The 26066-nt window shown below is 59.8% G+C and overlaps 9 protein-coding genes across 9 annotated transcripts; 7 read left to right on the forward strand and 2 right to left on the reverse strand.

Moving 5' to 3' along the window:
• Positions 1-179: 179 nt before the first annotated feature.
• Positions 180-1743, forward strand: WHR41_02373 (uncharacterized protein; the record flags this gene model as incomplete). The annotated part of the gene is made up of 2 exons (XM_069370979.1): positions 180-272; positions 328-1743. Exons 1-2 carry the CDS (start codon positions 246-248, stop codon positions 1741-1743), a joined length of 1443 nt encoding a protein of 480 aa, XP_069231847.1. The 5' UTR covers positions 180-245.
• Positions 1744-2747: 1004 nt separating this feature from the next.
• On the forward strand, positions 2748-4382 carry WHR41_02374 (uncharacterized protein; the record flags this gene model as incomplete). The annotated part of the gene is made up of 1 exon (XM_069370980.1): positions 2748-4382. One exon carries the CDS (start codon positions 2748-2750, stop codon positions 4380-4382), a length of 1635 nt encoding a protein of 544 aa, XP_069231852.1.
• A 2521-nt stretch (positions 4383-6903) lies between these two features.
• Positions 6904-9920, forward strand: WHR41_02375 (uncharacterized protein). The gene is made up of 4 exons (XM_069370981.1): positions 6904-7578; positions 7636-7928; positions 8115-8195; positions 8364-9920. The coding sequence occupies exons 1-4, from the start codon at positions 7431-7433 to the stop codon at positions 9174-9176; spliced, it is 1335 nt and encodes a 444-aa protein (XP_069231853.1). The 5' UTR covers positions 6904-7430; the 3' UTR covers positions 9177-9920.
• A 143-nt stretch (positions 9921-10063) lies between these two features.
• WHR41_02376 (uncharacterized protein) lies at positions 10064-12091 on the forward strand. Its single transcript, XM_069370982.1, has 3 exons — positions 10064-10417; positions 10476-11669; positions 11719-12091. The coding sequence occupies exons 1-3, from the start codon at positions 10325-10327 to the stop codon at positions 12055-12057; spliced, it is 1626 nt and encodes a 541-aa protein (XP_069231850.1). The 5' UTR covers positions 10064-10324; the 3' UTR covers positions 12058-12091.
• Positions 12092-12232: 141 nt separating this feature from the next.
• Positions 12233-15504, forward strand: WHR41_02377 (uncharacterized protein; the record flags this gene model as incomplete). Its single annotated transcript, XM_069370983.1, has 6 exons — positions 12233-12479; positions 12530-12639; positions 12695-13053; positions 13108-13459; positions 13508-14185; positions 14285-15504. The coding sequence occupies exons 1-6, from the start codon at positions 12439-12441 to the stop codon at positions 15502-15504; spliced, it is 2760 nt and encodes a 919-aa protein (XP_069231851.1). The 5' UTR covers positions 12233-12438.
• Positions 15505-16778: 1274 nt separating this feature from the next.
• WHR41_02378 (uncharacterized protein) lies at positions 16779-18573 on the forward strand (the record flags this gene model as incomplete). Its single annotated transcript, XM_069370984.1, has 5 exons — positions 16779-17289; positions 17372-17409; positions 17464-17597; positions 17653-17923; positions 17989-18573. The coding sequence occupies 5 exons, from the start codon at positions 16779-16781 to the stop codon at positions 18571-18573; spliced, it is 1539 nt and encodes a 512-aa protein (XP_069231854.1).
• Positions 18574-18806: 233 nt separating this feature from the next.
• Positions 18807-19258, reverse strand: WHR41_02379 (uncharacterized protein; the record flags this gene model as incomplete). The annotated part of the gene is made up of 2 exons (XM_069370985.1): positions 18807-19018; positions 19095-19258. 2 exons carry the CDS (start codon positions 19256-19258, stop codon positions 18964-18966), a joined length of 219 nt encoding a protein of 72 aa, XP_069231855.1. The 3' UTR covers positions 18807-18963.
• A 1385-nt stretch (positions 19259-20643) lies between these two features.
• WHR41_02380 (uncharacterized protein) lies at positions 20644-21801 on the reverse strand (the record flags this gene model as incomplete). Its single annotated transcript, XM_069370986.1, has 5 exons — positions 20644-20810; positions 20894-21313; positions 21415-21478; positions 21572-21611; positions 21683-21801. The coding sequence occupies 5 exons, from the start codon at positions 21799-21801 to the stop codon at positions 20644-20646; spliced, it is 810 nt and encodes a 269-aa protein (XP_069231692.1).
• A 1291-nt stretch (positions 21802-23092) lies between these two features.
• WHR41_02381 (uncharacterized protein) lies at positions 23093-25969 on the forward strand (the record flags this gene model as incomplete). Its single annotated transcript, XM_069370987.1, has 1 exon — positions 23093-25969. One exon carries the CDS (start codon positions 23093-23095, stop codon positions 25967-25969), a length of 2877 nt encoding a protein of 958 aa, XP_069231691.1.
• Positions 25970-26066: the final 97 nt, after the last annotated feature.

Consider the following 26066-nt stretch of genomic DNA (forward strand, 5'->3'; position numbering starts at 1 on the left):
CTGTCGCAGCACTGCTTGTGTTTTGCGCCTCGTACGCATAGAAGTAAGGGTGTCCTTGCTTGAGCGGCTCGCACCCCGCCACGCGCGAGCTTGCCACGTTCTTACGTGCCTGAGGCAGCATCGAGACATCAAGTCACCCGATAACAGCGACGGTCAGGCAGGTAATACAGAGGTAACATGATATTTCCAAGGCTTCTGCTCTGAAGAACTCGACACATAACTACACAACCTAACTAAATGTCATCATGGCCGACATTGCTCCTTTGAACAGCGTATGTTATTAACAGTTGCCGGACTACTTGCTTAGATCTAACACTGCATCCATAGGCACATACGCATGCTCGGAAAGCAGCCAAGGAGACCGACAATATCCACTGGGACGAAGCTGCGGAGGCACACCGTAGTGCAGCCGCCGACTTCTCGCGCGCAGCCAAGACCGCCGGTGACAGCGAAGCCCTTCGAGTGCTGCACCTGCTCGAGGCTCAGCATGAGAAGCTAGCACGCATCATCAAGTCCCAGAACACCGCTCAGTTGAACGAAGCGATTGCTGAAACTCAGGATGCTTCCGAAATCCCGTCTAGCGAGCAGGTGGGGGAAGTCGATGCAGTAACCAGCGAGACGCCATCGCCAAAGAAGCCCGCGATCACTTCTGCAGTCGCTGCCTCCAGGCTCAACGCCCGAGCTCGGGAATCTTCACCTTCTCTCGCGCGTGACATAGCATCCAGGCGAGGCATACGCCCTCATGGACAAACCACGCCCTCCTCAGCCGCCTTGGCCAGATCCCGCCAACTCTCTCCTGAGTCCCAGCGTAGGGCCAAAAGCACAGTGGCACCGAGAATTCCACCCTCGATCATGGAGAGCTCAGGTAGTCTACCTACCCAGCAGCCTCGCCACAAGGCCGGCGATGAAGGCTTCAGCGCGTTCTACAGCAATTTGACCACCGGCACCATGTCCAGACTCTCCTCCGTCCTCGCCTACGCAGGCTTGCCTCTCACGGCAGAGGAGCCTCAGCGCAGCGAAGCACCGGCAGAAAAGCCTCGCAAGGACCGCAAAAGCCGCACCGTCAGCGCCGCCACCGAACCCGACGTCAAAAAGTACTTCTCCAAGGCCGCCCTCAACGCCATCGAAGACGAGCACCGCCAACGCGGCGCCCACGGCCAAGTTTTCGGCCCGGCAGAGAGCTTCTACGTCGTGCAAAAGGGCGGCGGGACCTACTCGTACGCGGACATTGCACGGAACCAGCAGCTGCACAGCCCGCGCGAGGAGGAAGAAGAGGGCTTCGTGGACGCGCAAGAGGGCAGGGCTGCGCCACGGCACGGCCGCGCCGCGTTCGGCAAGTCGCGCACTGCTGAAGAGTTGGAGCTCGAGAATACCACTCTCAAGACCACGCTCGAGCAGCTCGCGTCTCGGCTATCGAACTTTGAGCTTCACGCGCAGGACGCCTCCATGGCTGCTCTCGCGCAGTCTATGGCTAGCCTGCAGAGTGCACCTTATTCGCACAAGGGCCCGCCATCTACTGAGCCCACTTCGGATTTGCATGATGCGCTTGAGAGAGTGCGAGCTTTAGAGACGCAGCTGTCTAGTCAGGCCGAGCAGCACGAGAAACTCGAAGCTCTGGCGCAGAAGCAGGAGAAGAAGATCCGCATGTACCACAGCAAGTGGGAGGATGTGAAGAAGAGTGCGAGAGAGAAGGAAAAGGCGAAGCGAGAGAAGGCAGCAGAGGTTGAAGCCAGTGGCTCATAAGCTGCGGTCTGCTCAGCTTTACAATGGATGTTCCAACCTTTAACGTATCGCGATTAGGCCAGTGGAATTTGGCAAGCGGTTTTATTTATCCTTACTCTTTGGCAGCGATGGCGAGTGTTATTCTTTCGATTGTTTGTCAGGCGGCCTGTCTGTATGCCTAAATCATCAGGATCCGATGTTGCAGCACCTGGAATCTTATTTGAAAGATGCAACTTGACCTAATTTCCACATCGATACGGCTGAGCGGCTGAGAAGAAGACGTAGTAGTATCAGTGTTGCATACGGCGCCAACGTATTAGATACGCGAGGAAGGATGTACGGCGATCCACCGTTACTGTACCATTTGCACGATTCACGAGCGTTGCTGTCAGCGCTTGCAGAATCAGGAAGGCAGTGCGCTGGGATGGTCGTGAATAATGCGGGCGCACGTGCGATATCACCGTGTTTCTGGTACATGCTCGAATCATGTCGTGGATTGTGTACCTTGACATCTACAAGTGTACGGCACTGCTTCGCCAAAGTCTGACCGAGCGTGTCGAGTACGTTGCAGACGCGCGCATCTCAATTTGCCGGGCATTCCCTTTCCAGGGTGAAACAGGGCTGCCGGCAAGGCGGAAGCTTGGCTGATCTGAGCTTGACCATCGCGCAACCGCGAGAGGCGCAGCAACTGTTTCATCTCTCACGCGCGGCTGGCCTCTATTCGTGGCGGGCATTATTCCATCACAGCGCTTGAGGTGATCCTGCAGAACCGTTTCTTCACTGATGTTCAGGGACGTCAAAGAACAAAGGTTGTAACGCTGGATAGTTGGTATTCTGACCTCATTGCACGACAAGCCTTGCCCAGACTCAGGAACGCTGAGCTTATATCCGCCTGCCCAAACCTAAGATTCAGGGCATCGAGAATTATTCGCATATGGGATATTCTGCGGGCCGTCGCTAAGTCTTCGACACGCCTGACGACAATCTCAGCTTGATCAACGGCGCAGGCGCCGCCCCCAGCGATCATGGTCATTCAGTGCAACTCCACCCTCGCGGAGCTCTACGTCGAGGAGGAACCACTCTGGCCGGAACACAGCCAACTTACATTCCATGGACTCGGACTCGGCCTCAGCATTATCTTCGGCTTCATATCTGTACTGATCGCCTTCTACCTCATCTTCCGACATGCGACCCACTACTTGGTTCCTAGCCAACAGAAACACATCATCCGAATTCTGCTTATGATACCGGTCTACTCGGCGGTGTCCTTTCTGAGCTTCTTGTACTACCGACATGCGGTCTACTACCAGGTGCTGCGCGATTGCTATGAAGCTTTCGCGATTTCGAGCTTCTTCGCTCTCATGTGCGAATACGTCGCCCCTGGCTTGCACGAGCAGAAGAAGTTCTTCCGGACATTGACACCGGTGAACTGGTTCTGGGGCGTGTTCTTTATGCAGAAATGCACTGGTGGCGAGCATCGTGGACCCTTTCGCAAACCGCGCTCCGGCCTGACTTGGTTCAACGTGATTTGGGCTGGCATCTTCCAGTATTGCTTGATCCGCGTCCTTTTCACCATCGTCTCCGTGGTCTCGGAAGTCTTCGACCGTTACTGCGAGCATTCTTTAAACCCGGCCTTCGCACACATCTGGGTCGTCTGCTTCGAGGGTGCTAGCGTCACCGTAGCCATGTTCTGCCTGGTGCAGTTCTACATCCAACTGAAGCAAGAACTGAGCGCGCACAGGCCAGCCATGAAGATCATCTGCATCAAACTGGTCATCTTTTTCTCCTTCTGGCAGACAATGGTCATCTCCTTCGCCGCATCCTCTAGCGGACCCCTCCAACCTACCGCAAAACTCAGCTACCCAGACATCTATGTCGGCATCCCCTCCGTCCTCCTCTGCATCGAAATGGCCTTCTTCGCCATATTGCACATCTTCGCCTTCGACTGGAAGCCCTACTCACTCAAGCACGGCGCGGCAGGCTACACTTCCAGCAGCAACGCCGTCGAAAGCGGTGCCGCAGCCACGATCCCGCTCTCCTCGCGCACTTACAAGGGCTTCTTCTACGCCATCTTCGACGCCTTCAACCCCTGGGACATCGTCAAGGCGTCCGCGCGCGGCCTGCGCTGGATGTTCGTCAGGTACAAGCACCGGCACACCGACTCCTCCTACCACCCGACGGCCGCCTACAAAGCCGCCGGCGAACAATCTTCCTCCACCACCATCCCCGAAGCCACCGAACTCCGCCCTCCAGCCCGCCACCAAACCCCCAGCACCGGCGCCCCAGGCGGCCTGAAAGTCAACACCGCCCTCGAAGACGACACCGCCGGCCTGCTCAGCAACTCCGCCCGGCCAGGCATGGCGCACTCGCCCACGACGCCGACGGCCCACCTCAGCAACAACGACTACGACGCCTTCCAGCCGGGCCAGGACCTGGGCTCCACGGGCAGATTCGCCGCCAGCCCGAAGTCGCCCGCCGAGCTGGACCCGTGGCAGGACACGTCGTACCACGGCAGCGCGCACCCGGCCGCTCTGCAGCCGGGGCAGCAGGGCTTTTCCTCCTCGCGCGGCCGCGCTGGATCGCTAGATGGCGCGGAGGGCACGGGGCCGCCGCCTAGCTACAGCACGCACGAGCAGGGGCAGCGGGGAGGCTGGATGTAGGCGTCTGAAGCTGTCGCTTGTCAACGGAAGCCGTTTGCGGAGATTTCTGCACGAGCTGAGCGGCAGTCTCCCGTCGAAATGAAGATGCAGATGCCCATACGGAATACACGGAGTTACATCGGGATGAAGAGCCGCTCGCCAGACGAAACCCGCACGTAAGGGAGCGGAATAATCCCCTTGTCCTTGTCCCTGTCCCTGTTCTCGCTCAGCGGTAGCAAGTCAGACCACGTCGCGTGCTGTAACGCTACAAGGAAGAAGTCACTTCTTGATGACGCCAGAAGCAGGCAGGGAGGTGCTCGGCTTTGCTTGCTTCGGCTGTGGGAGACCGAAATGCACGCAGCGCAGCCGACCGGCTTTGCGAGCGTACATGCTGCGATGCGTGTAAGCGGCAGGGAACGGTGGGAAGTGGGAGGGCGAGATGGGCTTTGCCGTGGGTTGCTGCGAGCATGCGCATACGCGCATCAACGACAATGCGATGGGCGGCGACCAGAGCTGACGGGGCTAGCTTGTCTTTCGGCGTAGGGGAGCGAGCAACGGCACAGCCGCGCAATCGTTGCTAGAAAGTTGCTTGGAATTACGAAAGGCGCAAGTGCTCCGCTGGGCAGACAGGTCAGGTCAGGCCATGGCATAGGGCAGGGTAGTCCACCAGAAGTTGGGTGTATGGATGTAGATGCGTGTGGCGCGAGGATTTCCCGACGAGCCCTCGAAACACGGCCAAGCGGCGACTGGCACAAAACAACAATGATGGACGAGCGACATGTGAATCAAGCTCCTTCACGGCAGCAGCAGGCATTGGAAACGTGCAGCTTTCAGGCCGCCCGGTACGCCTCGGAAGCTACATGTGTGCAAACCTACGTGGTGTGAGCAAGGCAGGGCACGTTGGAGATCTCACGCCACGCAACGCCAGCGAGCTTCTCCCAGCGGTCGAGAACAGCCCGCAGGATGAAGAACGTTTGCCGACGACCGTGGTTTGGGTCGATTAGGGTGTTTGGGGCCGTGGTTCGATGGATGGGTGGGATGGAGATGTCGTGCATGAGCGGCGGAGGGGACTGCGAGGGTAGCTCGGAGAGCTCCTATACTGCTGTATGGAGCCACTGCGCCGGAGGTCGCACGGGGTGCTGGAGGTAGCTAGCTGTAGCTGTTGGCTGCATGAGAAGATTATTATCAGATGGTGCGCGTGCAGGTATCACCTTCAGACAATGTAGTGTTCTCATGAGCTTTTGCACGTCCGCTGCAAGTGCTTGCATCAGCAGTGATGTGCGTGTGCTAGCGACAATGCGCGAAAAACTACACGGCGCGTACGAAAGGCCTCTTAATTCAAGCAGAGCCCTACATGTAAGGCGAGCAGGAGGCGGTCAGCCACACCAGCAAAGCTACAGCTACAAGCAGCTACAGGAGGTACATCTATCAGGATCAGGTACAACGAGGGCTCGAACTGAGACGGCGGTTTCGTCTTCGCGAGCTCTCCTGCGCAGCGCGCCTCAGGCATGCGCTCCCATTCGCCGCCACGATCTCGTGGCGCTGTTACAGCAGCACGCCGCAGGGAGAGATCGAGTGGGCGATCGCGGTGCGCCCGCCTGTGCCCGCTGCTTCTGCGCGAGACGGTCTCGCGCGAGATGCAAGACTGACTTTTTGGTGCTTGTCAGGCCTCCTCCCTGGCGCTCTGCTGCAATTCGGCGCGCCCGTGTCTGAGAAGGTCAGCGGCCCCTCGCGTTCACACCTCGAAGCTGGTTGCGGTGGGTAGCTCGTAAGCCTTGCGCGTGAAGAAGCGGAGAAGGCAGACGGCTGGTCGGGGATTATTGTTACGCGCGACGTGTTCGCGACGGGCGTGCGATGATGGCATGTCACCGGGATGCTGAATCGTGCCGGCACAGCAGTTCCCTGTGTTCCTGCTACGGCAGAGTGGTGTTTGCCCAGCGACGTGCCGTGCGGCGGCACAGACACGCCCTCTGCGCCTCTCTCGCACGCGTGCACGACCTTGCGCGGAGGTCGCTGACGAAAGTGGCGGCGGCTAAACGGGGATGACGGGCGGCTTGGGTTCTCGCGTTTGCTGAGTGATGCCGGCGCCAAGGGGGTTGAGGTTGTCGCCGGCGAAGTCTATCCGTCATGGACGGGAGCGGAGTGCAGGCCAATGCAAATCAAGGGCCGGGCAGAGGCGCTGAGCGATGCGGGAGCGCCTGCGAGGCTGCGCGAGGTGGTGTGCGAGCCGGGCAGCTCGGGCGGGCAGTGGTCGAGGCCTTCCAGGCGTGCCAGTGAGATGGGCGGACTAAGGCTGATGATTGCGAGCGTTGGAGGTGAAACGGGCTCGACGGGCTCGATGGTTTGTCGCGCGGGTGCGGCGGCGGCAGATCTTGGGTGGGCGGGCGGCGCTACTGCAGCGCGGTGGCCGCTCCCAGTCGATCACCATCTCTCTGCCCGGCCCCAACGATGGGCGCGGGTGGAGACGCTGTCGAGCAAGGCGTGCAGGCATGGCATGGCAGGGCCTGCGAGGCCGCGAGGGCCACCGCGAGCGCCTTTCTTCTGCCCTCGCCCGTCCGTCCACTTGCATCACGCAAGAGCTGCTGCTATACCGCTGCTACATACACCACCTCGACCCCGTCGCGCCCGTCGCACCTCACGCAACCGAACACCCTCACGCTCGCTCTCGTGTTGCGCCTGCTGCGTGCCTCCGCCCCCGGCAATCCGTACACAAATTTGCGGCGAGATCACCACGACCCCTCCCGCAAGCCCTTGCCCGCTACCCGACAACGCTCGCCCGTTCTGCCATCTCCGGACGCCAACTCGTACCCGGATCTCTCGGCGCCTGGGCCTACTCTATCGCGCCCGGCCCTCGCTCCTCTCGCTCGTGGAAGACTTCACCTCTACCACACCTCTGCTGCCGTGAAGCCTGCGCCGACCACCACTCCTTCGCCGACGCCCGCCGCAAGTCACTGAACGTCACCTGCGCGCATGAGCTCATTCTAGGAGCCGCACTTTGGCGCCGGCCGCACACCGCAGACTCCTCTCCCGCTTCTTCGCTTTCGCTTCCACTATTCATATTTCAATATCATGAAACACCGCGACATGCTCCCCTTCCGACGGACTGCGCTCGCTGTCGCGGCGGCCCTCATCGCTCCGGCTGCCGCGCAGAACGTCTGGGGCGGACAGAGCCAGCAGTACTGCTCCAACCAGAACACCGGATCGGACTACAGCCCTGGTATGTCGCGCGACCGACCAATGCAGGCAATGAAAATAGATCGCTAACGTGTCGCAGTGAGCGATACCGCAAACTCCTACAAAGCCTGTTCGGATCAATGCAGCAGCAACTACGCCTTTGCCATCGTGCAATGGCAGAACTGCTGGTGCTCCGACTACATCCCCGCTGATCAGGGAAGCACATCGGACTGCAACCAGTCATGTCCGGGCTACCCAGCGGATCAGTGCGGTAATCAGGATCAGGGCTTGTTCGGATACATCGCACTTTCGAAGGAGCCGTCTGGCACCGCGGGCGGCGGGTCCAGCAGCCAGGCGAGCAGCACGTCTGCTCCCACCTCTTCGAGCGAAAGGGTTAGTACTTCCACAGTGTCGACTTCTTCGCGCGATGAGACGACTTCGTCTTCATTCGTCGCTCCTTCTTCTACTTCTTCTTCCTTCTTCTCTTCTCCGGCTACAACTTCTACATCCTCGGATCCCAGTTCCGAGGCTTTTTCATCGACAACCTCGTCGGCGGCCGCTCTAACATCCTCGTCGCAGACGTCTTCGCAAGAGACGACTTCTTTTTCTTCTACCCCGGAGCCGTCCTCCACATCTAGCTCGGAGCCTCCAACCACTTCCGTGAGTCTAGCAGCCACCTTGACGATACGGAATACTGGTGGCCGATTTGTGACATGTGTGCGAGAGTGCTCTGAGTGCAACTTCTGGTCTCTTCATTCATACTTCGTGCCACCATTTTCTATTGGAGGACGTGTTCAAGGGCATCCCGCTGACAAAGACAACATCTAGTCCTCCACGCCCCCACCGAGCACCACGAGCACCAGCTCAACTCCTCCTCCATCCACATCAACCTCGTCTTCGTCAACGTATGTGGCAGCGGTAACTAGCGACACCAGCTCCAGCTCTCCTATTCCCACCTCCGCCACTCCTTCCCCTGTGACTAGCACTCGTGTTGTCACAATTTCCGGCGAAGCAGTCACCGAGACTGTGACTTCCACTCCAATGGTGGTTCCTGATCTGCAGTCTTCGTCCAACGCCACGTCATCGTCAGATGGTCTCTCTGGCGGCGCGATTGCAGGAATTGTCATCGGTGTGCTTGCCTTCCTTGCTCTTCTTGCCCTCGTCATCTTTCTCCTCTGGCGCCGCCGCCAACAAAAGGACCCCAACAACCCCCACGGATACCCCGAGATGGCCTCTAAATCGAACCCTCGCCCGCGCCGCAACGTCAGCGTCCTTAGTAAAGTCGGCCTGCTCGCCCGCCACCAAGATCCCGTCGACGATGACACTGCGCCGTCCTCTGCCGTCGGTGGGCACAGCGCGCGTCATTCTGCCTACTTTGGCAGCGCGGAACCGTCTAGCCCGCTCGGCCCTGGAAGCGAGAATAGCAACAGCCTGTACCAGATGCAATCACGCCGCCACAGCAAACCGCTCGTGTACGACCAGCGCCTCAACCCGAGCGCGCTCTTCGCCAATGCCGACGCCAACGGCAGCCGCATCTCCATGGCCGACAACACCGACTACAGCCGGCCGCTCGACACCCTGGGCGGCAAGCTGCAAGTTCGCAACCCGGATCCCAGGTCGAGCTTCGAGAGCAGGATGTAATACGGAACTTGCCTCGGAACTCAGCCTCGGCAAACTCTCTCGTCTAGAGAGGGAGAACAAAGAACACAATTTTCTTGTTGATACCCCCCCTTGTTTTCCGGCGGCGATCACGGGACGGACGGATTGGGACAAGAAGCGGTCCGCAAGGATCCTTCGGATTTGGCTTTTTTGACTTTGACACGCGCATCAGCGACGGCGTTCCCTGACTTTTTTCTTTTCTGTCGGTGAGCGCGCGAGAGATGGGTCGAAAGGCTTTACGATGTGCATACTCCGCCTGGCCCTCCCTCTCGCTCGTCTCGAACATCACGAATCCCGTTTTTCTTATTCTTTTTTACTCCTTCCTTACCGCGAATGCGAAGGATGCCTGTATATTTCCCTACTTCTTTCTTCTTGTTTCATTTTCTTATTCAATTCAACGGAGGAGACGGAGACGAAGACGACGAAGGCGGAAAACGCGGCACGACCGCCTCGCAAGCGATCGTTCCGCGCCGAGAAAAAAAGACGATTTTCACTGCTTATTCTTATTTGCACAAATGTCTACGTCTCTTCTCTCGACGGCTTCGTCGGAAAATGACGATGGAACGCAGCGACGGACGGACAATGGCACGGACAAGCCCCTCAGGGGGCTTTAAATAGAGACAGGGCATGACGGTCAGGGTTCACACACTACTACGTACAGTTACTGGACAGACAGGCACGCAGACAGACAGCGGAATCGATTACTTGACGAACTCAACAGGAAGAGGCAGCACTCTGCTCGTAACTCCGTTGTTTCCGTGCCTTAGCTTGCGTGAAGAATTACAGTTTCAGTGCTCTCAGACCACCCCACGCGACTTCACAGCTGAGGGGGCCTGGATGCCGAGGTTACCGACCCTTCTGAGCTTTGGGTAGCTGGATTGCCGGACGGGTGATGAGGCGATGAAACGAGGGGACTTCTCTGCTATTACATGTAGTTATCGAATCGTTGCCCGTCATTGATCCTACGTGCGGCTGCGAAGGTGATCAGGGCTGATATAAGCTGAGATCAGCCGGCGTGCTCGGAAGAGGAAGATCGATCGTCGCTTTTTGGAATACGCTTCTGTTATAAGCGATTGATCTGCTGCTGTTGCTCGATAGCAGACAGGACCGCAAGGGAATACAGGATAGCCATGCCGTTCCTCGCTAAAGAGCACCATCCGGTGCCGACGAAAGACCTCTTGAGTTGGACGTTCGACGACTTGGCTTACGATTGGGATGATCCCGTACGTTCCCAAAAACCAATCATCGCCACAATGGCACGCAGATAACTGATACGACCAGATCTACATCGATGCCCTCAAGCCGGAGAACAACATCTCCGCGCGCGCCGCTCACACTGCCATCCGCCGACTCGCCGCGGGCTTCCGAGCCCTCGGCCTTCAATCAGGCGACTGCGTCTGCATCCATTCGTTCAACGACATCTGGTACCCGATCTTCTTCCTCGGCGTCATCGCCGCTGGCGGCGTCTACGCCGGCACCAACCCGGCCTACACGGCGCACGAGCTGGCGCACACAATGCGCGTCGCGAAAGTCAAGTTCGTCCTCGCGCAGCCCGACCTCCTACCCCCCGTTCTCAAAGCCGCCGCGCAGGCCGGCGTGCCAGACGAGCGAGTGATGCTCTTCAATCCCCACGGCCCCGAAGACGCAAGCAGAACGCAATGGCGCGACCTCCTCTCGCACGGCGAGCGCGACTGGCCCCGTTTCGACGACCTTGCCACAGCAAGCACCACAACCGCCGCCCTCCTCTTCTCCTCCGGCACAACCGGCCTGCCCAAAGCCGCCATGCTCAGCCACCACAACTTCATAGCCCAACACACGCTCCTCTACGAAGCGCCGCCGCGCCCCTACAAAGCCGTCCGCCTCTGCGCGCTCCCCATGTTCCACGCCGCCAGCGCGCCCGTCACGCACACGACGCCGCTGCGCGCCGGCGAAAAAATGTACGTCCTGCCCCGCTTCGACCTCGAGCGCTGGTTCCGGGCGCACGAGGCCTACGCCGTCACGGACGTCGCCATGGTGCCGCCCGTCATCATCCAAGCGATCAACTCCCCCCTGCGCCACAAGTACGACCTGCGCGCGGCGCGCGTGGGCCAGGTCGGCGCCGCGCCGCTGGACAAGGGCCCGCAGGCGCGCATGCAGGCGCTGCTGGGCGGCAAGCCGCTCAACCAGGTCTGGGGCATGACGGAGACGAGCTGCGTCGCGACGCGGTTTCGGTACCCCGAGTACGATGCTACGGGGAGCGTGGGGCTGCCGTTGCCGGGGCTGGATTTGAAGCTTGTTGATGGGGAGGGGAGGGATGTTAGTGGGTTTGGAGTGAGAGGGGAGTTGTGTGTGCGGGGCCCGACGGTCATCAGGGGGTATTTTGAGAATGAGGAGGCGAATGGGAGGGATTTTGATGAGGAGGGGTTCTTTCATACGGGGGACATTGCGTTTGTTGATCGGAAGAGTGGGTTGTGGTATATTGTTGATAGGAAAAAGGTGAGTGGCTACTGATTTTTGATTGGGGCAATGCTGACGGTGAGGATAGGAGTTGATTAAAGTCCGCGGCTTTCAGGTGGCGCCTCCTGAGCTCGAGGGCGTGCTGCTCTCGCATCCGGATATTGTTGACGCGGCCGTCATTGGAGTGCCGGATCCGAACAGAGAAGGAGATGAGGTGCCTAGAGGTTATGTTGTGAGGAGGCCGGGCGCCAGCGGGCCTAGTACCGAGGAGCTACATGCATATATGAGAGAACGACTCGCGTCGTACAAGATGCTAGAAGGCGGCGTTAGATGGGTGGAGACGATTCCGAAGAACGCCTCGGGCAAGATCTTGAAGCGGATATTGAGGGAGGAGGCGAAGAGTGAAGGAGTCGCTGCAAAGCTTTAGAAGTCTACCTCTGTATGAATCTGTGTTTCAAATATCGCGGTGTCGCTGCTGGTGAATGGAAAGATCTACAGGTGTGTAGGATTGCGGAGATGCAAGTGAAGACGCCGCCGCGGATCTGTTTCCGCGCTTCTGACGACTTTCTCGTCGCTTTGCGCTTTGCGACAGGCACACGACCTCAAGCTCAGGCACACGCGACGCTCACATCCGCGCTGCATACACATTTCTCTCTCCCTCCCTCACTCTATCGCACTCCTCATACCTCATCCATACCTCAATCACCATCACCAATGACCCCATCTACGACTTGAGTCGGGCACCTTTGTGCAACAACCGCGCTACCCTTCTCCACTCCGAACCCTCACATCCTCACTTTGCGCCGCCATGACTTCAAAGCTCACCGACGAAGAGCTTAGTTTCGCAGCGTGGGTATCCAAGCATTCAACTTGTCTACATCTATACTGACAACGCGCAGCACTCTAGCCCCAGAAGAGATCCCGGCGAAGCTCCGCTGCGGCCTCTGCAACCTCATCGCGGTCAATGCAGTGAAGCTTCCATGCTGCGAAACATCCATATGCGAAAAGTGTAAGCCCGCCTCGCCGCCGCGTATCGTGCGACAACTTACTGACGCCTTCCGCAGGCCAGACCGGACTACCTGAACAATGCTCGATCTGCGAGCACTCGCCCTTGACGCCAGATGTTTGTGCACCGATGAAGAGTCTGCGCATGACCATTAAAGCACACCTGAAAACCGAGCTGAAGAGACGCACGGCACAATCGAGTAAAGAAAGCGCGACGCCTGCCGCTCCTACGCCCACCCCGGCACCCGCGGATGGTTCTGTCGCGACCGGAGAGACGCCTGCGCCTGCGACCGCGCATGAGGACAACACAAATGGTGCTGCTAGCGAGGCGATCGCCGCGGCTGCCACGAATGAAGGTGTCGTAGCACCGAGTATAGAGCAGGCAGACGTCGCTCAAGCAGAGACACTGCCAGCAGATGTGAGCCTTGAACTCCTCTCGAACGGTCCTTTTGAACGCTAACATGTGAAACAGGCTGCAGCCGGAACAACAGAAGGGCACCAAGCCACCGAAGGCCAGACCGAAGAGGAGCTCAATGATGAAGACTCGGGCGATAAGAGCGACGTGGAAATCATCACTGAGAGACCCGAAATGGAACTGGCACACAACGGTGAAGATCATTATGGTGCAGGCGATGACCAGCAACAGCAGCAAGAAGGCGACGACGCGCAAGCGAACGCGCATCAAGGTTATGCGATGAACCAAAACCAACAGGGATTTGGCAACATGGGCTTCAACGCCATGAATGGGTTCAACAACCCAATGATGGCAATGCAAGGCGGCATGGGTATGCAAGGCTTCGGCATGGGCATGCCGAACATGATGGGTATGCTATACAACCAGTATCTGCACCGCGTGGGCTCACAATACACAGGAATGCCTGGAATGTCCATGGATCCATCAATGATGATGGGCAACAACTTTGGCGGAATGGGAGGTATGAACAACATGAGCATGATGGCGCCTATGATGGGAAACGGTGGTTTTGGAGCGGGCATGCCCGGCATGGGCATGAACCAAGGCTTTGGCATGAACGGCGGTGGTGGATATAACCGATTCGGCAATCACTACAACCAGCAACAGCCCTTCCATCCCAATGCTCGTGGCTATAATCGTCCGTATGGCCGTGGCTCCCGCGGCCGTGGTGGGTATGGCTTTGGCCGTGGTGGACGCGGTGGCTTCAACCAGTTTGGCCCTGGGCCTGGATTTAACCAAGACTTCCAGAACGGCATGCCGAATGCAATGCAGCAGCAGCAGCAGCAGTTACAGCAGCAGCAGTTACAGCAGCAGCAGGATTCTGGGCAGCCCTCTGGAGATACTGGATCTACTGGAGCTGGTGCTGGTCGCGCTTCTCCGACTTATGAATCCATGGCAGCAGCCAACGGCGAATCAGGCGACGCTAACGTTGAAGCCAGGCCGCCCGGAGACGAAGCGAACGATCTCACTAACGAACCAGGAAAAGGCACTAATACAGCTGACGGCGAAAACGGCGACGCCATGAACGTAGACGATCACGCAAAGAACGATCCCACCACTGCTGGCCATGATCAGGGTGAGTCCTCACGTCTGTCGTTCAGAGATGACTATCACTGCAGAATTCGAACGAGAAACACCCAATGTACGAATAACCCTGCTAACAATTCAAAATTAGATGGCCTCGCAGACCCTAATCAAGCTGCTCAGGGCGGCTTCAACAATCCTCCTGACTTCTACGGAAACCCGATCCAATCTTTCGAGTTTTCAGAGTATGACAACTCAGGCGCCTTCGGCGGCTCGTTTAACGGAATGGGTGAGCCGGTATCTGCTCCGCCCGTGAACGCCCCTACCGGCCCGAAAGCCATGCGCGAGGGTCTGCCTAACAGTGGATGGTATTCTCGTCCTCAGGTAAGTCAGACCCCGAGCAACGCCAACGTCCCAGCTTCCGCCGAACCCACCGGAGAGCAATCGCAAGGCTCTATCCGCGGACGCAGCGCCGAAAGAGAAGCCCAGGACGACGACCGCGACAGAGAGCTTGAGCGGTCGAGGTCTCGCCATGCGAGTAGACGCCAGCGCCGCAGGGACGAGGCCGATGACTACGAGTCCGACGCCACCTACGAGCGCCGCAAGGAGCGCGAGCGCAGGAAGCGTAGAGACCGCGAACGCCGCGACGACGGTCGGAGCAGCGGCCGCGCACGCTCCAGATCCGCCTCTCCAACGGACGACTCCTCTTACCGCCGCCGCCACCGCCGCGACGACGACAAGGACAGCAGGGACAAGCGCTCCCGCCGCGACCGCGATCGCAGCCGCGACAAGCGCCGCTCAGATTACCGCGACCGTTCGCCCGACGACTTCGACTCCCGCAAGAGTAGAGCGCGCCCTAGCCGCCGCGAGGAAGAGGATCGTTCCAGCCGCCGCAGCTCGCGCCGCCGCCACGACGAAACCCGCTCTTCGAAGCACAGCCGCCGTAGCAGCCGCGACCGCAACCGTGAACGTGACCGTGACCGCGACCGCCGTGGCCTCATTGAGCAGCCTGCGGACGACATCGGGTTCAAAATCAAGGGCTCGCACTCCAACCGCCGCGGCATGCCGCCGCCCGCAAACTCTTCCTCTTCCCGCCGCGGCTCGGACGCTCCCTCCACAGCCGCCGCGATCGACCCCTACGCCGCCGAGCGCGAGCTCCATAAGCAGGAGCGCGCGCTGCGGGAGCAGCAGCGGCGTCAGTCGTCGACGCAGAGCCTGGGCAAGAGAGGCCGTGAGGACGAGGAGGCTGGTGGTACAGAGGAGTCCGGTGGGCGCAAGAGGCGCGACGGGCGCTCGAGGAAGATCAGCGCCAAGTACGAGGGCGAGATTAACGATGGCGAGAACGAGAGGGAGATGGCGAGGTGGCGTTGAGGAGATCGTGACAGCGCGTCAGGCCTTGCTTTGGACATGCTCGTCTGACGGAGGGCTATTCTGAGCGCTGGAGATTGGTGCATTCATCTGCATTGCATGATCCCATCGATACCACCCACCCATTCACGACGCATCACACCGACCGCGTGCCGGGACGTTCTGCATCTTGCATTCAGCGAGCGGCGCCTCGCACATACGATACCACAAAAGCACAAAAACACCACGACTGTACAATAACCGAATCCGCGCAGGGAAGCGCAGCCGAGCATTCAGACAACAAGCATGAGAGCACCGAGGAGCCGATCGAAACCAATCGGTCTGCCTAGGTCAGCGCGTCCTCAAAACAAGAAATGGCATAATTAGCATGAAAGCATAGTCTATAAGAATCGAAAATTGTTGATGAGAAAACCCTTCTTGACCGCTGGTTGGTTCCTCTGACGGTTCTGATCCGTGATGATGATCAAGCGTAGTAGCTCTTTACTTGCGTCGATGGGAGGCAGTGAGGCAGGCTCTACATGGACTCCGTTGTCTTCGTTCAATCCCTCTTCTGACCAGAAGATCTTCATGAAAGGCCGTCACAGTCCCTGAAGTTCACTTTCTAATTTTGATCGATCAAATGCACGTAAAAAGCAAGCCTCGAACACGCGTGGTGGTGGTATGTGTTCCATCAGCTCTAAATCCCCAGAAAAAGTGGGGCATTGACCCGACTTCATCGCTTAGAGCGCGCACGCCATCATCCGCAAAACGATCTCATCTCAAGGGACGTCTGCACAAGATCTCAAGCTCACGCTCGAGATTTCAAGTGCCGGACTATCTCGCCCCCGAGAACATATACCCTCCCATGAAAACGTGCTCCCCACGCGCCATGGCCCACGGATCCAGCATTGCTAGCACTGATCGGCATCAACCTCCCAAGCACGCAATCCGACCCCAGGGACACGACACCGTCTCTCGTCGGCCGCCGTCTTGCCTTGCTCGTCGAACCATCTCTAACTGGCCAACCTAGCACCTGGAGGGTTCTACGATGATCTCACGTTCGGGGCGAGGTGATGCAAGCGCCTGCTGGGATGGGGTGAAGGCGTGATGGGGCTACTCAATCGTTGCATATAGGACGGTGCCGCTGTTAAGGTAGGCTTTCGTTGCTCTTTGGACTGGGCTGTCACCTTGATTTCAATTGTTCCCTTCCTGTCTTGTGCTGTAGAGCCATTCAATCAAAGCACCTCTCGAGTTTTCTCTCCAAGTGTCGTCCTCGACACGGTCCATTCCCCGTCCCAATGCCTGAACTCCACCCCAGCTCGTCCTCCTCAGACGACGAGAAACTCGCCGGCGACGACAAACACCACTCCCCTCCCACCGCCCCGTCGCCATCGCCCTCGCCATCCCGTCCCGACCCCACCGCCATCGCAGCATCACACAACCTCTCCGAAAAGAAACTCCTTCGCAAGCTCGACGCCCACCTCATCCCCGGCGTGACAACGCTCTACCTGCTCTCCTTCCTGGACCGCTCGAATGTCGCCAACGCGCGCCTCGAAGGGCTCGAAGCCGACCTCGGGCTCTCGGGCGCGGACTACCTCAACGGGCTGACGCTGTTCTTCGTCGGCTACATATTGCTCGAGGTGCTGTGGAATGTGATATTGAAGAGAGTGGGGCCGAGGGTGTGGTTGCCGCTCGTGACGCTGGTTTGGGGCGTCGTGGCTACTTGTCAGGGGGCGGTGGTGGATGGGGGAGCCGCGAGTGGGAGGGCGGGGTTTTTGGCGGTTAGGTTCTTTTTGGGGCTGACGGAGGGTGAGTTTTGTTTTGTTTTCTTTTTTTTTTCTTGGGTGGTGTTGGGGAGGGGTGGTTTGAGGCTGATGGGTTTGTGTTGCAGGCGGTTTGTTCCCGGGCGTGGTGTTTTATCTCTCGATGGTGAGTTTGCGCGGGTTTCATCGGCGAGGAGTCGTGGCTGACTGTGGTTCTCAGTGGTATAAACGTTCGGAGCGCCAGTATCGGATCGCTCTGTTCTTCTCGGCGGCTTCCATGGCCGGTGCTTTTGGCGGCATTCTGGCCTGGGGTATTGGCCACATGCGAGGCATCGGCGGCCTGAGCGGTTGGAGGTGAAAAAGCAGCCGTCTGCCATACATGCCCTTGGATCAACTGACCACCCGACAGATGGATCTTCATAATCGAAGGCCTGCTCACCATCGTCCTCGCCTTCGCCGCCTGGTGGTACGTTATGGACTGGCCGTCGAAAGCAACCTTCGTCACACCCGAAGAGAAAGAGCTCGTCTTCGCGCGCCTGGAAGCCGACAGCGACGCCGTCGCCGACGAGAGCGTGTCCTGGCACAACGTCGCGGCCGCGATGAAAGACCCCAAAGTCTGGCTGTACGGGGCCTGCTTCCACACGCTGTCGCTGCCGCTGTACACGCTGAGCATGTTCCTCGTAAGTGAAGGCCAACCCCGTCCCACCACCACCCAAACTGACACCTCTGTTCCCCTCGCCGACAGCCCTCCATCATAGCCTCCCTCGGCTACACCGCCGCCTCCGCCCAACTCCTCACCATCCCCCCCTACGCCCTCGCCACCCTCCTCACAATCCTCCTCGCCACAATCTCCCAGCGCACCGCCCGCCGCGCCCCCTTCATCCTCGCCTCGACCACCCTCGCAATCGCCGGCTACATCATCCTCCTCTCCAACCCCTCCCCAACCCTCAACCCGCGCCTCTCCTACGCGGGCGTCTTCCTCGCCGCGGCCGGCATCTACCCCTCCGTGGCGCTCGCGCTGGCCTGGCCGGCGGTGAACGTCAGCGGGCAGACGAAGCGCGCGACGGCGAGCGCGCTGCAGATCACGGTGGGGAATCTGGGAGCCGTGATCGGGACGCAGCTGTACAGGCCGGGCGACGCGCCGCGGTATGCGGTCGGGCATGCCGTGGCGTTGGGGTATTTGGTTGGCGGGTTGGGGGTTGTGGGGGCGATTTGGGGGGTGCATGCGCGGATTAATAGGCGGAGGGATGAGAGGGAGGAGAGGGAGGGGAGGGGGTATGAGGGGGTGTGGCTTGGGGATGAGGATCCGAGGTGGAGGTTTGGGCTGTGAGCTTGGGTGAAGCTGCGCGTGAGGCGGCTTGGGATGGGAGGAGGTGGATGTGGAAATGCGGCCGTGGAGGGCCTGGATGATTGTGCTCCTTCTTTCGTCTGTCTATCGCGCCGATCGATCGTTCGGTGCCTCATTACCTCCCTTCCCAAATGCAAGTCTGGCGCCTTTTTTCTCGGCGCCAGTAGTGTCTCCCGGATGATGCTCCTCGCGCCGACAATGCTTCCAACCTAATGCGAAGGGGGTATGCGCGGTATGGCATCCCGCGGCCAAAAAAAAAAAACCAAAGTACTCCTTCCCGAAATGTTTTATCGCATCGTAATCAAATATTGGTTTCTCGTAATCTCAGGAGCGCGTATGAGCGTTGACCCGAGTCGCATTCAGGACGCAGCTCTAGTTCCTGAAGTCGATACCGCTCTTGGTGGTAAAGTGGAAGAACTCGCTGGGGCTAGAGCGTCGCGTCGATTAGCCTTCCGTCCAGTCGCAAAGCCCACGCGCACAAGGGTCTTGGACACTCTACTTACAGCTTGGCCTTAGGCACGACGGGCTTGCCGGCGGCGTCGATCTCAGCGGAAGCCATGGAGGCGGGCGCGAAGTCGGTGGCCTTGTTGCGGGCGGTGAAGGTGGTCGCGGCGCCGGCGACGGCGAGGCCGGCCAGGATGGTGGTTGGGCGGGCGAGGGCGGACATTTTTGTGTTTGTGGTTGGGTGGTTGTGGTGGTGGGAATGGGTTGGTTGGTAGGTGGCAAAGCGAGTGTGAGGTGCTGGTAGGCTGTTGTCGGGGTGGTATGTGAGGATGAGAAAGGGAGGGAAGTGAAGGCGCAAGCAGGGGCTGGGAGGGTGAGTAACAATTAAAGGAAACCAGGGTCGAAACACGTCCAGTCACACACTGCTTCCTACCTGCGCAAAGGCCAACCGACGATTGGGGCGCACAAGGCTGAGAATAATAACAGCGAGCCGACTGACACACGCCGCCGCCGCCCCAAGCTGAACACGGCAATCTCCACCCTCGCAATGCGAAAGCGCCAGTCGCGCAATCGCACGAAGCGTTAGCCGGGTCAACGAGAAAAAAAAAGTTGCGCAGGACGCGACGCGGACCAACTTGGCTGGTCCAGCCGGAGCGCGGCCAGCGCCAGCCCTGCGTCTGCCGGGCCACGCCGCGCCACCCAACGTAAATAGACGTGCTCGGCGGGGTGTTTTTCGGTGGTGCGCTGCTTTTCCTGCTGTCGCGCTTCTTTTTGTTTTGGTTGGGAAGTGTAGAAGGCGGGATACTTTGGATCTTCGGACTCCGGTGCGGGCGGGCGGGCGCGTGCGATCGGCGCGCGTGGCATTCGACAATCAATAATCAGGGACTTTGAGATTTCCATCGATCAGCGGGCGTTGGGGCGTCGCCGGCAGATTTGATCGCCGGCTGAAAGCTCGTAGGGCTGAAAGAGGAGGGCGGCCGGGACGCGCATAGCTGAGGGATGCAGACGCCCGTTAGCCTCCGCTTGCCTTCAGCCAATCCTGCGTCCTGCGTCGTCGCAGAACGCCAGACGACGATGCGGCTCTGCGCTTCGTGCTGTTCACTTCACACATGCGAGTCTGGTCGCATCGTCCGGCCTGCCGTTAGCTGCCGCCATGTGCGTCGAATGGCGTTCCATTGCTCCTTGGTCGGCGTTGCGGCTCTGCGGGCGGCCTGCATCTTTCCAGTGTATGCACAGCTTAACAGACGAGCCTGTCCAGCCGCTAGCGCCCGCGTCACTGCGTCCAATTGTCTGTTCCTGGGTGCTGAGGGAGGCTCTGCGGGTGGCTTCGTCATCTCGGTTAGCTGCATGTCCTCCCATTAGCGTCCGTCCGGAATTGGCCAATAAGATGGTAGCCGCTCGAATGGATGTTTGGCGCATGTTGACGTTTGTCCAAAGTTGTCGGTTTGCTGCTTGGTGTCGGGCGGGAGGTGTTCGTTGGGCCATAGATGGAGATTCGCTCAAGGAAAGCATCGTGAGACTTGCACGCGGAGCAAGAAAGAAAACGGAGGTCCGGCACATCCATAGGTAAGGTGGCATTCGTTCCATCCGCCGCCTACCCTAGGTAGTTCAGCCAGCCGATTCCCTCCCTTCAAACGCCTCCCAAGCCTCCAGATCCTTCCAGTCCGGCAACACCATCGGCAGATTCTCCGGCAGCAGCTCCGGACAGTACGTCTTGACCGTCTCCATCAGCTCTTCGAAAAGCACCTTGTACCCCTCAGGCGAGAGGTGCAGTCCTGCAGAAAGGCCAAACCATTAGCACCAACCTCTCCAACCCACTCACTCCCCTCCACAAAAGAAAAAAAAAAGAAAAACATACCATCGCTCAAAAACCCCCTCAGCACCGCACTCTCCCGCGCCCCCTCCACGCCCACCAACCCCTCCTCTCCCTCACCATCTCCATCCCTCCACCCCGCCCGCCCCACCATACCCCCCCAAACATCACAAACCCCCACCCCCCTCTCCCTCCCCACCTCCCTCACAACCTCCGCATACATCGCCGTCGTCCTCGCCGTCCGCCTCAGCCCGCTGAAACCGGGGATGTTGGCCGCGTCCGTGGCGCGCAGCATGCGCTCGTCGACGGGCGGCGGCGTGACGAGGATTATGCGCGCGCGGGCGTGGGATTTGACGCGCGGGTGGGAGAGGAGGGTTTGGAGGTTGGACTTGAAGTCGGCGGGGGGGAGGTGTTGTTGAGGGGTTGTTGGAGGTGGGGTGTGTGGGAGGCGGGAGTCGTTGGCGCCTGGGGGTGTGTTAGTCGGGCTGGGGTGGGGATTTTGATGGTGGGCTGGTGGTTGGGGTGGTGTTGGGGGGGATGGTGATAGGTGATTGTGGAAGGCGTACCGAAGAAGATGGTCAGGAGGCGGATTGTGGCCTTTTCGGGGGGTGGGATGGCGTATGGGAGGACCTGGGTTGGGGCGGGTGTTAGAGGTTGTTGTCGAGTGTGCCGGGGGGTCTGTGGCGGGAGTTTGAATGATGAGGGTGATGGGTTCGTTCATACTTGGATCGCTCGAGCGGTGTTGTACCCGCTGAATCCCCGGCTGCGATTGTCAGCTTGTTCTCTTCTCGTTGCAAAACATTGTGTGTCAACGACTGGACGGCTGGCATTTACTTTATCACGTCCAGGCGACGGGCATATCGATCGCTCAGCTCGGCGCCGAAGCCGAAGCCTTTCTGCTGTGAGAAAGACTGCTGCGTGATGCTGTCGCCGAACAGGACGATTTGGTCCATCGTGCGAGAGATGGCGGAAAAGGAGGACTCGGAAATTGTGTATATAAAGGTAAAGGCGTGGGTAAAGCTACATCCAGACAATCTCTCCGTGTTTCTCCTACGACCGCCCCACAAATATCCTGCCTCGGGTAACACCGGGCTCGCGCGCGAGCAAACATTCACATCCATCTAAATACTCCGTGTCGCCGACGCGAAGTGATCGGTAACACGATCGTGACGAATGCGAGCGGGTCGACTTGGTTTTTTGTACCTTAGTGTCTCCTGACGTGTCGCCTGTGGTGTGAGCTGTGCGAGCTTATCTCGCAGGTCATCCCACGCGCGAGCTCGCATTGCCGACACCGAAGATTGCGAGGCGAGCTACTCGAAGCACTACTCGAGCTGCAACACGAGCACAAGCACCCGTACTCCTAGCGAACGCGTGTTTGTCGCCGGCGTAGGTAGTATGCGTGCAGCGTGTGACACGGGCTGACGTCGCGCTGCATGCGTCAATCTGGCAGCAGACGCTGGCAACTCCCGCCGTGGCTGATGCTGAGGGTGAAGATGCAGGGCGATTGGCTGGTCCCGAGACCCTGGTCGCATGCGAAGTATGATGTGCAGCGCATAGCGCGGGGGTCCAGCGTTTTTATTATCGTCGTTATTCCTCCTCCAGCCCGTCTGACACGCGCGAAGAGCCGCATGTTCGAATGTGACCGACACCTGCCGCATCGGCCCGTCCACACAAGGCTCCCATCGCGACTGCGTGTGCCTGAGGCGGCCACGGGCATCCTCGCCGCCGCCTCCCACGCCTTCGCAGCGTCCGAGTCGTAGCGCGCGGCGGTGTGTCGCCTGGCGTGGGACCGACACGCAGCTAACGCAAGCAGGCAGATGCCGCGCCTGCCCAAGCTTCCTGTCTTCCACCACGCGCCGCCGCTCACACCAGCTATACGAGAGGAAATGCTGCGGCCACTCGCCTCATCCTTGCCCTCGCTGTCGGTCTGCCGGCCGCACCGCGGCCATCCCGTCATCCGCTCCACCGCGCCCCGTGGGGATGTTGTTGCGCGACTCGCGAGGCTCGTGACCTGACAATCCGTGCCCTCATCCCTCCCACCGCCCACCCACGCTGCCTGCTGTTTCAGCTCCGCCCACTAGGCCCGCCGCTCACCTGATACAAATCCGCCATCCTCCGTCATATACCCCGGGGCGGCACCTCATCGTCCCCACGATCTCCATAACAACCGCCCTACTATGCGTCCTGCAGGCCCGGCAGACCGCAGACGACGAGTATAGAAAGAAAGACGCACCCCCTCCCACGATGCCGAAATCCGTCGCCTCCTACCGCTCCTACGACACGAGCCGCACCGCCGACGACGACGACCCCTCGCCCTCGGACGACGAAGAGACCCGCGTCCGCCAGGCAGAAGCCTTCCGCAACGCCCAGCGCAATGCCCAGGCCGGCGTGCCCTCCTCGCCCCTCGCAACCCGCTACACCTCCTCGCACAACTCCCTCTCCGACCTGCGCGCCGGGGCTCCCATGTCCCGCAGTCAGCTGCTGAACGAGGGCTCCGGCCTGCTGCTGCACCCGGACCCGTCTGCCAGCGGCTACCGCACCATGCCAGCGAGCACGCCCGCCACGCCGCGCCGGGGCATCAGCCGGCGGACGAGCTACGCCAACAGCATGCGGCTGAGAGGACAGAGCAGACGTGGCTCGTTCGTGAGGAAGGTGTCAAGAGCGCTGGGCGGGATCGAAGGGTCGATATCGGGGGACCGAGACGAGCAGCCGCCCATGTCGGCGTCGCTCAAGGACGACCGCGTGTGGTACGACCAGTTCACGTCGACGGACTGGGTGCACGACAGCATCGCGGACGCGTACCGGGTGAAAGAGCTGCGTATGCGCAAGGACTGGCGGGGCAAGCTGCAGGCGCTGTTCGACGGCGCGCAGGGCTGGATCTTGGTTGCTATCATTGGTATCTTAGTCGCCGCCCTGGCGTACTGCATCGACGTCACCGAGTCGGCGATCTTCGACTACAAGACGGGCTACTGCTCGACCAACTGGCGGTACAGCAAACGCAAGTGCTGCGCCGGCGCCAGCGTCTGCGACGAGTGGTGTCGGTGGTCGGGGCTGGCGCACCGCGAGGGCGATTCGAAGCTGTGGTCGGACTTTGCTGCGTTCTTCCTCTGGGTCGTCGTGCTGAGCTTGCTCGCTTGTTGGCTGACGCTGCAGACGAAGACCACCATCTCCTCGGCCGTCTCGCTGTCGACGCTGGACGAGAATCTCGGAGCCGATCCACGCGGGCCGGCGAAGAGCGGCGAGGACCACGACGACGGACTCGGCGATGAGAGACGGCTTAACGAGGCTTCGCAGAAGCCGCCCATGGTGTATTACCCCGCGGCCGGGTCTGGCGTTGCTGAGGTCAAAGTCATCTTGTCCGGATTCGTTCTCCACGGATACCTCGGTGTGCAGACGTTGGTTTTCAAGACTCTCGGTCTGATCCTCAGCGTGGCTTCTGGCCTCTCCATCGGCAAGGAGGGCCCGTACGTGCACGTCGCGGCGTGCATAGGCAACATTGCGTGCCGTATGTTCAGCAAGTACCGGAACAACGACGGCAAACGCCGTGAGGTGCTCTCTGCTTCTGCGGCTGCTGGAGTGGCTGTCGCTTTTGGCGCGCCAATCGGTGGAGTCCTCTTCAGTCTCGAGGAAGTGAGCTATTATTTCCCGCCAAAGACGCTCTTCCGAACCTTCTTCTGTTGTATTGCTGCGGCGCTGTCGTTGCGTTTCCTCGATCCATATGGCACGAGCAAAATCGTCCTCTTCGAAGTGCGATACCTGACTGACTGGATGTTCTTCGAGCTTGGAGCTTTCATCCTGCTGGGCATTCTGGGCGGTGCAACGGGCGCCTTGTTCATCAAGGCTAGTCGGATATGGGCCAAGACGTTTCGCCGGGTGCCTGTCATTAAGAAGCATCCCATGTTCGAGGTCTTCCTCGTGGCAGTGCTGACGGGGATTGTCAGTTTCTGGAACAGATATACGCGCCTCCCAGTCGCAGAGCTGCTGTTCGAGCTTTCCTCGCCCTGCAGCACCTTCTCAGACACAGGGACTGGATTGTGCCCGACCGCCAGCAGAATTCCTGACACCATCTGGTACTTATGCTGGGCTTTTGTGGTAAAGGCGGCGCTCACGACAGTCACATTCGGCATCAAAGTCCCCGCCGGTATCTACGTCCCATCCATGGTCGTCGGTGGCTTACTCGGCCGCATCGTCGGCCACTCCGTGCAATGGCTCACAATCACATACCCCGACTTCGGCCTCTTCTCCGCCTGCCCAGCAGACGGCAACCCCGAATCCTGCGTCGTCCCCGGCGTCTACGCCCTCGTCGCCGCCGGCGCAACCATGTGCGGCGTCACCCGCCTCTCCGTGACCCTCGCCGTCATCCTCTTCGAACTCACCGGCTCCCTCGAACACGTCCTCCCCTTCTCCCTCGGCGTGCTCATCGCCAAATGGACCGCCGACGCCCTCGAGCCCAGCAGCATCTACGACCTCCTCACCGACATGAACTCCTACCCCTTCCTCGACTCCAAGGTCCGCCCCATCTTCACCACCCAGCTCGGCGACATCACCCCCGCCCCGCACCCGCACCACTACGTCGACATCTCCCGCTCCCCGCTCGTCCCCGCCCCCCAGCTCCGCACCAAACTCAACCACCTGCACGCCGCCGGCGAGCTCGACGGCGCCCTCCCCATCCTCCGCGACACAGTCCTCGTCGGCCTCATCCCCGCCCCAGACCTCGAGTTCGCCCTCGACGGCCTCGAAAACGAACCCTCGGCCCTCTGCCTCATGTCCGCGCAAGCCCGCTGGCAAGGCCCGGGGCGCGGCGCGGTCCTCACGCTCGCGTCGCCCGAGACGTCCGACGACGAGGGCGAGGGCGACGACGACGTGGAAGCGCGCGCCGCGGACCCGCTCCTCGCTTCCGGCGGCGCGGGCGAGCCGAGGGACCCGACGGATTTCACGCCGTACATCGACCCCGCGCCGGTCGCGCTGGAGCTGTGCTCGCCGATGGATCTGGTGTACGAGTGTTTTGTCAAGCTGGGGCTGAGGTACATTTGCGTTCTGAGGGAGGGGCGGTTCGTGGGGTTGGTGCACAAGAAGGCGTTTGTGAAGTATTGTCGGGAGGTGGAGGAGGGGGGTTTCTAGACTTTGGCTTTTCTGTTTTTTTTTTTTTTTTTTGTTTTTTTTGTTTTTGTTTTTGGCATGAGGTTTCGGTGCTGGACGGATGGGTCGGTCGAAAGCG

This window comes from Cladosporium halotolerans, assembly GCF_011745625.1.
Source record: "Cladosporium halotolerans strain TM138-S3 chromosome Unknown Sca6, whole genome shotgun sequence".
Taxonomy (NCBI): Eukaryota; Fungi; Ascomycota; class Dothideomycetes; order Cladosporiales; family Cladosporiaceae; genus Cladosporium; species Cladosporium halotolerans.